Here is a 12,599-nt window from a genome sequence, read left to right as displayed (position 1 = left end):
AAGTGCATAGCGAGCTGTGGATGTTTGGTTGACTTTCCTGGATAAACAAAAGAAAGCTGCACAGGACAAGATGTGAAAATACACCTGAGTCAATACAGCTGAATCATCCAAGAGGCTCTAGATTCACCCTGCTTCACTTTTGTGTTTGATCCCTGGTGGGAAATATTTACCCAGAGTAAACTAGACACATGCTCATGGATGTGCCTCTTCAACACCTCCGTGTCTAAAATGATGATCACAACACATCATTTCTGGCTAACAAGTTCCTTTAAACTTACAGAATTATATCTCAGCATGAAGTTCCCTTGAATCTTTAATAATATAATGTGGAACCCAGATACTGAACCATGAATTATAATTAAGTGTGCTTGAAAAAGCACACTATATACTATTCACCGGGCTTATTCTTATTCTTAAATTTCCCCCAGAGTATTGGTCGCACATACACTAAAAAGGTATCAAATCGACTGGCTCGGCCATGACAAGTGTGCTATGACTTTTCTCAGGGTTTCAAACAGTTTTCAAATTATTCGGCAAATGTAGGAAACGTAGAAAAATTCATCTTTGAATTATAGTTTGGGCGTAGGACGCACAGATGTGCCACCAACATGCACCCACAGCCATACTCAGACTCCTAAGTCTTTTTATAATAATATATTCATTCTTATAACACTTGAGGGGTGAATAGTGGACTGATTACTCTACCACTACTTACCACTACTTCAGTATTTTATAGGTCAATTGCCCTTTGGAACAGTCTTCCAGGTGAGGTTGGTGAAATTAAGGGAAAAGCTGGTTTTAAAAAAAGATTAAGAATGTATTTGATGTCAACAACTTAATTATATCGTCAATTTATTTGAGTGTGGTTGGGCTATGTGATACAAGACTGTATAATGCTTTCTTTTTCTTTTCTCATTTTTTTTCATTATTTATATATTCTTTTAATGACTTTATGTTTTATGTTTTATTAAAGGATCCCCATTAGCTTATGCCATGGCAGTTCGCTAGTCTTCCTGGGGTCCACATTCCAACAAGTAATACTCAACAGTCCTACAACAACTTTAACAGTAAAGATACATTCCAAAATACATTAGAAAAGTGCAGCACAAAAGTTCATTACAAAATGCAGCACAAATTAAAAAGACAGTTTGCAGAATCAAACCATTAAATTATAGCCATTTGGATTAAATGTTTAGGAATAATTGGTCAAGTGCATTTGATCAGAAAACAAAATAAAAAATACAAAAAAAAAATACAATACAGCTTTAACTAGTATCATTGATTGTAATCCTGGACATCATGAATCCAGGCAAACATTGCTTCTATAAAAAGTTGCGTCCTTTTAACCAAAATAAATGAATTTTTTTTTAAATAACCCCAAGAAAAATATAATAAGCCCAACACCTAACATTAACCACTGACTAAGTACATCTTTAATTTATTTTTGAAGGATATTTTGCTTTTTTCTTGACGGATATCAAGTCAAGACCACTTGAGTTTGTAATGCCTGTGGTAAAATTATTGTCTGGACCCCAGGAAGACTAGCTGTCGTCTTGGTGCTAATGGGGATCCTTCTAAATAAACAAATAAACAAATAGACCGCCATGTTAAAAAGGCGAGAAAATTTCTGGAGGAAAGCAGAGGTACCATTTTTTCTCGATCGCTCAAAAAACACCAGTTGTTCATTTTTCTTCACAAAACACATATGTAGATGTTCAGGAAGAACTCAGGATGCTCAAAGTGAAGTCGGTTCACTGATAGGAACTGCGATTTGGCCACAAATGCTTTCTGTTTGAGGGGAACTTTTACCTGTGTTTCTGTCTCTCTCAGTGGCGTCACATTCCACAGGAGCAGTTAATTGCAGTTGATTGCTCTGCTCTGATTGGTGATGATTGTATTCCACTTAATTTCCAAAATAAATGTCTTCCAGAATCATGGACCAATGGTGCAAGCATCATGCGAGTGGCCACTGCCCTCAGCGAGTCTTCCTCCATCCACAGCGACGCCTTGTTTCATCTGACTAAGGACATGTCTGGGATGGGAGTGGACCCCATGTACAGCCTCCTGGAGCCTCAACCTTATAAAGAAGAACCCTGGGCTGAGGAACCACAAATTTTGCAGCAGGTGATTAAAGGACCACAGAAAATATATGTGTCATATTAATAATGTCCTCACTGGGAACCAGTCTGCTCATGCACATTAGCAGTATCTTGTTAAAATAAGTTAATCATATAATATTTCCTGCATGGGTAATGCCTTGCATAGCATTGCATCATTCTATGATTTAGCATAAAATAGAAAAACTCTCATTAAAAAGACTTCATGACTTTTAATCTGTTATGATGATGGAGGGAGCTGTTCTCCAAGACTTATTATTGTTCTAGTCTTTCAAAATAAAGGCTGTTATTCAGCTATTTAGGTGAATCGAGCCAAATTCAACTTCAGCTTTTGAGTAAAAAGTATGACCACATGAGTTCAAGGTAAATGTTAGTTTAGGGAAAAGACGAAGGCTGATATTAGAAATAGGTTAATGGTAAAGCCTGGGGTTAGTGGTGCCTCAGAAGGGATGTGTATGTGTGTCATTTGGTGTCGGATGATTTCTTCTTATATGCTCATTCTGTAAAAGACAGAAATATAATCCTGGGACGTGTGGGACAAAAACAATGCTTCAAATACATTATTTATATATAAATATATAGTTGCCTCTGTGATTATGTTGTAGCTATTAGGAAAACACAGATCTCTCTCCAAGTTACATCAGTGGGCTGTCTAAGCAACCAAGGCTGCTCCCTCTCTCCACACTGCAAAAAATATCCATCTTGACCTGTCATTTTTCAAAATAAGAGCAGGAATATTTCTTCTGTTTTATTATAAATGACACAAGGTTTTTGGAAATGGTGAAGTAGTTCCACATTATATGGCAAATCAACTTGGGAAGGATTATTATTATTTTAGCTTTTATCTATTTCAGAATGAGCCCAACCAATTTTTCAATTAATTTACTTATTTATTTTATTAATATAGCGAAATGAAAACGTTTTTTACAATATATATAATGCATAAAATGATGCCTAGAGTAATTTAGAAATTATTTAATGTAGCTATTTCATTGATTTCTCCTTTTTTAAATTATAAATGGTCAGCAATTGACCTATATTTTCATTCTTTATATTTTTGTCATTTGTTTATAGCATTGGTTGACAATACAAGACATTAAAAGTATAATGTGCAATCATGTTTAAAGAATTTTCATGAAGTTATTTGTTTAAGAAAGCAGCCTTTTTGAGTACCTTTGTTAGTCATATTGGTGCACAATAGCTGCACAATCCACATAAAAAAGATTTTATTTTCATTCCAGATTTAAAATTCACTATATTGGCCACAATATCAGCAATTTGTGAATTGTATCTTCCTAAAATCGGTTTCAAAAATCATACATCAGGCAAAATTTATAAAAACAAGTGAAACCACTAATGAAATAGTTAGAATTTTCTAAAGATGTGTGGATTTTTTGTAATCAAAACGACATTTTTCCCCCCAGATCTTTATTAATAATGAGAGAAAAAAGGCATTCAGGATATAAACAAGACATATGAAGAAAAATGTCAGTTACAGTATCTGTAAAGTGTAGCACAGTTCACATTTGTTATTTGACATCAACTTTAAAGTCTCGATATAAAATTTCAATTCTATTGTAAAAACACTAAAGTTAGGGAGGGATTTGGAAAACTTCATCTTGTGGATGCGAAACTTACCCATCAGAAGCATAAGATGTGTTATAAAGCATACTGTTTTGTTATTAGATTCAAATTTTGAGATAATATCTTTAGGTTAAAAATGATGGGCTGTCCAGACTTATCGAGTATGAATTTTTCCATATCCCTCGAAAATATAGATGACAATTGGCAAACATAAAATAAATGTAAAGTTGTCTCTGGGTCATCTCCACAAAAAGTGCACATTTCGCTTACATCAGCAAACCTGGAAATTAATTTATTACATGGGTAAATATTATGCAACATTTTAAAATGAACTCAAAACGGCATTTTAAGACCCAGCATCAAGATCATATGACATATTGAAGACAGTCATTTTTTACAGTGTGAAAAGCTGTGTGCCAAAAGCGCCGGCGGTGCGCAGGCAGCCTCCAGATCACACAGTGGGATAGATGGGTACCACCAGCATGCGATCTGGCTGCTGACTCTTTATGCGCATGCAGCCTCTTAAATGTGACACATCTTACAATGAACCCTGGTGCAGATGAGCTGTCGCTTCTCTCGGACTGTGGACTAACTGGGGTGACCTCAGGTGTCATTTGTGGATGACTGGGATGAAGGTGGTGATGATGAATGTGGCTGTTTTTATCTGCGAAAACCGCCAACTTTCACTCCTTCTCTTCTTCTTCTACTACTACTTCTCTGTGTGTCTTTAAAGCGCAACAGCATGCAGATCTCCCAGAGTGAAGACAAGATCCCTGTAAGTACAGCGGTATCCCTCCGCTGCCACTCTGTTGCTTTTCTTCTCTTTGCCTTGAGTTTAATTAGCTTCACCTGTGACCAATATGTGTTAACGAGCTACTGTTACAGCTTTATAGTCCTTTTAACATTAAACGACATTGTTACAAACTCCGCGACGCTGTTTACGGTAAGCTCACTATAAACCACAGTTCAAAAAGTAATTACTTTACTGTTATAGTTGTACAGGATAGCTATTAGTCAGCCCAACACACGACGACACGTTAAAATAATTTACGGTTTCAACAAGTAAGGTTCAGTATGTAGAACCTTTTAAACGTTTTATTAACGTTTTACCAACTGGTTATAGAGCTAGCTAGGCTAAAAATGGGGAAATTGGGAACTTTCAGTGTTCTTTCTTAGTAGTAAATAAGTGTTAGCAAACAGAAATCCTCGAATTTGGGAAAGTTCCAGAAGTTTGAAGGTAACAGCCATTGTGTGTGCTGTGGGCATACTAGGGCTGGGCGATATGGACCAAAAGTCATATACTGATATATTTAGGCTGAATATCGATATACGATAGCCTATATATCCCGATATTTTTTATCACAAAGTGAGAGCAAATGTTCAGTCAAAGTACAAAGTCCAAATATGACATGTCATATGTAGTTTTATTGAAACTGTTTATTTAAGTGAACTTAAATACTGTATAACAACAGGAGAACCTTTTAAAAAAAAATTCAAAGCTACATAAAGTGCACATTTAAATAAAAAAAGATCTTAGGTTAAAATAGCCTATGAAATATAATAGGCCAATCTTTTTGTGGAATAAATATATTTATATGAGATAAAAATAACGAATATTACAAAAGAACTAAATATGACAAACCCTAGTAAGGGCAAGAAAGAGAAAAAAATGAGCTATATCGATATATGCAATATGGTCTAATTCCATATCACATTTAAAATATATCAATATATTTTTTATATTGATAAATCGGCAAGCCCTAAGGCATACACACATCTCAGCTGCCAAAACTTCCAATTGATGCTATTATTTACTTGACAATTATCTAATATCTCATTTTTTAATTACATAAGGAACATAGTAATGTAAGCGTTTTTCTGGGTGTACAGTTAAAGGTTTGAACCCACACAGGTGTGTGCTGATTAGACATCATTTTGGGCGGCGCTATACTTGAAATTATGTGAGGTCACCAAACTCCATAGGCACTCAATTATTCCCCGTAATACATAATCAATTATTCCCCACTCAACATGGGCAGACATGGAGGAGGACATATGGGCTGAAATATGTGCCACCAGAAACTGAATTTGAATTATTTATATTTGATTTTGAATTGCTTAACTTGAATAATTGCATTAAAAACTGAATTTGAATCACGTCATTTGAATTTGTATTGTTCAATTTGAATCATTACATTGAAAAACTGAATATGAATTGTAATTTGAAATTGAGTGTATTAGTTTGGAACTGAACATTCAGTTCTCACAATTCAAATTCAGTTCGCAAAATTCAATTTCAATTTCAAGATACACAGAGCGCCTCTTCGGCCAATCACCACCTTCGTTTTTTTGGGTAACATTTGTTGCCACCCAGTTGCCATGGCGCCTCTTCGGTCAATCAGCACTTCCATTTTGTTCCAGCCTCATCCATGGTCAAGCCAGTTTAACCTCTTCCTCCATTTCGTGGCGAGTGGCAACCAGGTGGCAACAAATGTTACAAAAGAAAACGGAGGTGCTGATTGGCAGAAGAGGCGCTATGGCAACTGGGTGGCAACAAATGTTACCCAAAAAATGGAGGTGCTGATTGGCCGGCGAGGCGATTTGTGTATCTGTGCTCGATTGCTCTGCCTCAACTACCCGCAGAAAATTGAAATAGAATTTTGCGAACTGAATTTGAATTGTGAGAACTGAATGTTCAGTTCCAAACTGATAAATTCAATTTCAAATTACAATTCAGATTTAGTTTTTCAATGCAGTGATTCAAATTGAACAATACAAATTCAAATTATATGATTAAAATTCTGTTTTTTAATGCAATTGTTCAAGTTAAGCAATACAAATTGAAATATAAATAGTTCAAATTCAGTTTCTGGTTCAGTCCATAAAGACAGTGCATTTGTAAGCCAATTGTTTTTGTTTGTATGGAATTTCTAAATAAAAGAAACAAATAATAAAATGTGATGAATTTATTTATCTAATAATATATAATTTAAAACCAGTTTTCTTATGAAATTACAGAATATTTAATGTAATGTGATAAATACCATTATGGTGATATAGGTGACAGAAGATTTTGGCCATATTGCCGACCCCTGCTGTCATGTTGCAGTAGCTTGTTTGTTGATTAGGTTATCAAATTTCATTAAAGCACCTGTAACCAATGTTTTACATAACAATTTAATCAAATGACAATGTGAAAATGATAAACCAACAGAGAATGTTTATATTCAGAATAGAATGCACAGATTTACAGAGCTCGATAGGGAGGATAAGCTGTGTTTAGCTTTCTGACGAACGACTTTGCTGTTTTGGTAAAATCTCACTGCTCTCATCGTGTCATTTTCAGCGGCAGAAGCCGGCTATTTTCAGCATAGAAACATAAAAAATAATAAATATAGAAGTCTGCTCAACACCAAAGAGCAGACAGACACAGTTAGAAATTAGCTGTTGAACATTTTAGAGTATATAGCAGCTATAGAGCCAGATATCTAAGAGAACAAAACAGATATAAATAAAGAGCTTATAAATATACAAGTTTCATTTCAATGTCAAAAGTGATGATATGTCAATGCTGGGCTCACTTGTTTCTACTGCCCCCAAGTGGCCAAAAACAGTCACTTCAAGTCTAAAGCATTTTTTGATAAATCTAGGAGATATTTTTTACAAGTGTAAAAATATTTTGGTGACATAGATAAAGCCAATTCTAGCATTTATTCTGTTTACTAAGATGCAACCAATGGCAGAGCTACAGTGGCAAAGCTAGTATGGTCTACTCTATGGGAAACATGGAAATACATTTGTGCTATGTGCCCTTCAATCTAAATCATGTAAGTGATGTTGCATTTTTATTGTTTAAACAATATATGATATATCTATATAGCAGTCACACTCACACAGACCGTTTGTGACTTGTGTAGAGTTTAATTTAGCATAGATGCACAACACCAGATTTTAAAAACCTGTCCTGATGAGAAGAAAGAAACCTGCTCCTAGGAAGTTGAAATCTCCCATCATGCCCAGAGCCTATAGAGCGTTCCCTCTTGTGTCCTCCATGTTTAGTCTCCCTCTCTACTTTCCCTCTGTCTAAATAAAGAATAAAACTGCCAAAGGTGAGCTGACTGCCCACTCTGCTGCTGAAGGTTCTCACTTCAGTGTTTTTGAGAACCTGCCAAAAGCCACTTCTGTTTGCGTGTGCTGACAGTGCAGTAGATGTTTAAGTTCATTCAAACAGTTATTACATAACTCCACTGCTGCGTAAAGGTTCTGTGTATCCGGTCTTTAAACAAAGTAGATTTGTTAAATGGATTGTGATACATTGCAGTGATTATTGTAAACTAATGAGAGTATAATGGAGATAGTTTCCTCTATCTAACAGCTGTTTCAGTGGTTGTGCTACTGCTTACTGATGTATATTTTACATTTCCTTTTTATTATTCTTCCTTCAGGTTGTGGGTTCATCTTCAATCCCTCAGGGCAATGGAGAAGGCCTTTACTTCTCTGATGGCAGACGGAAAGTCGACTACGTTCTGGTCTTCCATCAGCGGCGGCATGGCTCCATACGCTCTCGCGCCAGCACCTCAGTTTCACACGACCGGTTATCCATTGTTTCCAATGGCAACTTTCCTCCTTCGGTGGGCCCTGACGCGGAGCGAGCAAGAGCAGCTAGCTTACCAGGAGGGGAGGCTATGGGCGAGGTGTTCATGGAACTTGGAAGTCCTGGAGGGAATGAGCTGACGGAGCCTGCTGACCATGAGATGCGTCTCATCAGACAGGAATTTGAGGCCAATCTGCTGGAGGCCGGCCTGGAGATAGAGAGAGACAGAGAGGTGAGTGTGCTAAAGTCCTATCCTCATCTTCCTCTCTTCCCCAGGGCACTGTATTATAGCTGCAACAACTAATCAGTTTAATTGATTGAAGTCAATTATTAAAATGGTTGGCAATGAATTTCATCATCGATTTGTTGGGTCTATGGTGTGATGCACAGCAACACGTTATACTTCAGTAGCTCCCAGATTAATTTCAGCAAATTAGCATTACCTAAATGTGCTTTAAACCATGACAAACAGAAATACCTTCATTCTGTTTTCTTTCTGTTTTTTGATGGTTCAGTGTCGAAGGGCTTCTGATAACGCTTGATCACAAAACTGAGAAAATAGATGAAAGGTATTTCCATCTGCTTTATTTGTTGTTGTTTTTTAAATTAACTAGCTGGTTATAAATTAATTATTGTGAGTTTGTCCGTTAAAATGGATTCAGATCTGTTAGGGAAGGCATATTAAACTTTAACTTTGATGTTTACTTCCTGTCATCTGACATCATTCACATAGTGCAAAAGGAAAAATTATGCAGTTTCGAAATATTTCATGCCACAAGTCGATGGCTGTTTTATAGTACAGGGGACAAAAATGTTTCATATTGGAAAATAAAATAGATTTAAAAATCTGTGATGTCATCACAATGCAAAAGTGATGGACTGACAGGAAACCAGTGTTTGTAGCCAGCAGGAGAAATACTACTGCACATATTTAGTGTCCATTTATTTGATTTAATTTTTTATTGTAGTGGCCTTGTCTGTACTTGCCTTTAACATCAGAAAGTATTTACTAAAAGATCAAGGTGTGTATTGAGTTACATGTTACTGTAAATGTATAGAAGAGAAATGTAAAAGAAGATGAGGAATATGTTTTGTTGGTAATAATTCCGTGTTGCTTTTTAAACCAGAGTAAAAGTTAACAGATCAATTGATCATCAAATAGTTTTCAGTGGCAGCCCTGCACTGCACTGACACCTAAAATAGTGTTGCATTATTATTTTTTTATGGAGTTTAGAGTGATGACTTGAGCAGTGAGACACACGGAAGTATTTGGCTTCAGGCAGATGCAATTTGTAACAGTCAAATAAAAAGAAAAACCATGAGGAGAATAAGATTAAATTGAAAAATAATAAAATATGCAATTAAAATAAGCAATATAAATAACATCTTGACATCAGGCATTAGAGCTTATAGCCAACAATTAAACCTGCTTTCATTTATTTTATTTTTTGGGCGATTTAGTGGCAGAATAACAGGCTGTTTTATCACAGTGACAATTAAAACAGCAGACTCCAGCAGACACGGAACAATATTAGCATTTATGTGAAGTGTTGTTTCTTGCCATCTTACGAATGTAAGTCTATTTCTCACTTTTCTTATAGCTCTGTTTTGTTCTCCACCAACTCTTTTAACTGCTAAATGCTCCTCTAAGGTCACAGGCTAGTTACTAACTGCTCTGCCTTCTGTTTGGGGCTGAGGTTACAGCAGAGCGTTGGTTTATTAGAGCTTTTTCACAGCTGTGTGCAGCTGGTGGATAGTGATGAAAGCTTTAACACTAAGCTGTGGTCATGCTATCCCCAGTTAAAAAATCAATTGCTTGTCTACATCTCTTGTATGGTAAAGCGTGTGGGCTGACATTGACTTCATGTTGCATTCAGGTGCACCTTGTAACTGCAGAAGAATACATATTTTAAAGCAATACAGAATGCCTGATGGTCTTACTGCCTTTGGCTATATTCCATCATATTTTTTTATATATATATTTTTTTTATACATGAAATTGTTACCTGCTGCCTGGACATTTTGTTTTCCTTTACGTAAATATGGACATTCTCATATAAATTGATGTAAAAAAGGCACAAATTAGCTAAACAAAACATGGAGGAACCTAGAGGAAACACTGAGGATGTTTTTTCACTAGTCTTTTAGCAGATGAAATGTGTTTGGTATTTGGAAGAAGCATTGTTGTTTCATCAAGATGAACAGTTGGGGTTCATCTTTTTGACTAAAATATCTTGAGAAATAATCAGGAGTAAAAATGTATCCTGCTACAGTCTGTATTAAGTTTACTGTGTGTGTTTTTTTAAGATAAACCTTGACACAGGATCTGATGTAACTGTCTTGAGCTATTTGAGGTGAGCGCCTACATAGGAACCTGGCTCAGATGGTTGAGGAAAGAAGTGGGTGAGACTCGATGTCTTGTTAAGGACATAAGGTGACTATTACACCTGCAAGAGCCTAGTGCCATGAGGAGGTTTCTATGAAATGTATCTTATAGTTTCTTTGTACACGGTACCTTGTTGTTGTGCCCTCCTTTGGTTGCTTTTGGACAAAATAACAGAAAACCACATTAAAGTGTGTGTCAGCTTCAGAGCAAGGCAGGCACAATCATGACCAAAGGCAAGGTAAATCCTTCTGTATCTTCTGTAGCTACGGGTGAGTGGTGCAGGTACACTCATTCAAATAAACAAAATACAATCATGATTCCAAAACGCTTTAAAATTTGTATTATTATATTTTAACAGAATACAGTTTAGGTATTTGTTGAATGTAGGTTGCAAAGACATGATATCTAATGCTCAAACTGACAAACTTTCTTAAATATGTACACTTACTTTGACATTGATGCATTAGTTTCTTTAATTTAATTTAATTTAATTTAAACAGCATTCCAACTTTTTTGGAATTGGGGTTGTACTTCCAACTGCACTGTATATTAGCGTAACTGTATCCCAAATCGGACACCGTTTGGCTAAGATTCTATCAAAATTTCACATAAATTACTAATATAAATGATCATGTTATGCTTCTAATTAATTAAATGGTGTGAAACTAAAGTCTAACTTCTTATCTTTCGATCAGTATATTGTTTTTAACTGTATACGTTAGCCTCAGGTTTACCGGAATCGGCTAAAGGACGCTAATGCCGGTGAATTAGCCATGAGCTCACTGTATCCCAAATCAGACACTTTGATCTCCTCGCTGTTAAAACAATGAGCTGCTGAGTTTTTCAGGGGAAATTGGATGTTACTGGGGAAGCCAAATAAATATCACCGTTATCAACCAGAAAAGGGCATAGCATATCCATGACCTCTTTCTTGCAAGTGTATTGACATTCATTAGTGGGCGCTTTTAACTGTTGTTGTTAACAGACACTATGCACAGAAACTCAGGTTTAAACCTCTTGGGTTGCTGGGGTGGAGCCTCAAAAATAAGTGACAAACTGCACCAGCAAAACATAGATAGAAACATGATGTTCTTTTTTTTTTATAACACCCATGAATGGTTAAATCAAATTCAAACATTTTCCTATTCAAATTTAAATAATGGCATTCAATGGAGTTCTGTGTCAGAAACGGCTTGTATCCAGGGCAACACACAAAAATACACAAGTTTGTGCAGGCAGCACCAAACCTGCAAACCTGAGCAATGAGTCATTCAGCCTTGTTCTGCCACCCAGAACACTTGCTGGAAGGACAAAGGAAACCTTTAACCAACAATGTTTACAGCCAATAGTGTGAATCTGTATTGATCGTATAGAAACTGTAAAGACTGGGAATTGTTCTGCACGCTCAAAACGCATCGAGCTAAGCATTTTACAGGACAAGATCAAGTCAAGTCAATGATATTATAGCCGAATATCTCAAAGCATTCTTCAAATGGCTGTACATATAATAAAAACAGCAATAAGCAACATTAGCAAAACACACAAATGCCTCACACAAAAGTGAGATAAACTACATACAAAGCATTACAAACTAAATATTTGACATATTCTATACATAAAATTTAAACAGTAATGAGTAGCATTAGCGAAAAAATATAAAAGCCTACAGAACACATTTTGCTTCATATGCACTTTTGAATAGAGCCAGACTAATATGGGATTCTTGAGATGGATCTCACTAGTACGGACTAGTACGGATGCTTTGCTAAAACAAATACTTTTTTTTTTTTTTTTACAGTGTACTACCTCATTAAACCAGAGAAAACAAAGAATAAATTAGATTTAAATAAATGGTTAAATAAACATCAGAGCTGTATGTTCAGTATCAGTCAATTGCTGACCATTTAAATAGAGGAAA

General features: G+C 35.9%; 1 protein-coding gene across 3 annotated transcripts in view; it reads left to right on the top strand.

Moving 5' to 3' along the window:
• Window positions 1-4,163: 4,163 nt before the first annotated feature.
• Window positions 4,164-12,599, top strand: part of ano2b (anoctamin 2b) — an 89,881-nt gene continuing 81,445 nt past the window's right edge. For all 3 annotated transcript variants that reach the window (XM_059325717.1, XM_059325716.1, XM_059325718.1), the window contains exons 1-2: window positions 4,164-4,476; window positions 8,147-8,527. In XM_059325717.1, coding sequence (XP_059181700.1) covers window positions 4,444-4,476; window positions 8,147-8,527 — 414 coding nt within the window. In that variant the 5' untranslated portion in view covers window positions 4,164-4,443. The remainder of the gene's footprint in view (window positions 4,477-8,146; window positions 8,528-12,599) is intronic.

The sequence above is a fragment of the Centropristis striata genome, chromosome 22, assembly GCF_030273125.1.
Source record: "Centropristis striata isolate RG_2023a ecotype Rhode Island chromosome 22, C.striata_1.0, whole genome shotgun sequence".
NCBI classification, from domain to species: domain Eukaryota; kingdom Metazoa; phylum Chordata; class Actinopteri; order Perciformes; family Serranidae; genus Centropristis; species Centropristis striata.
Note: the sequence above shows the minus strand (reverse complement) of the source record. Positions and strands in the feature narration are given on the sequence as shown.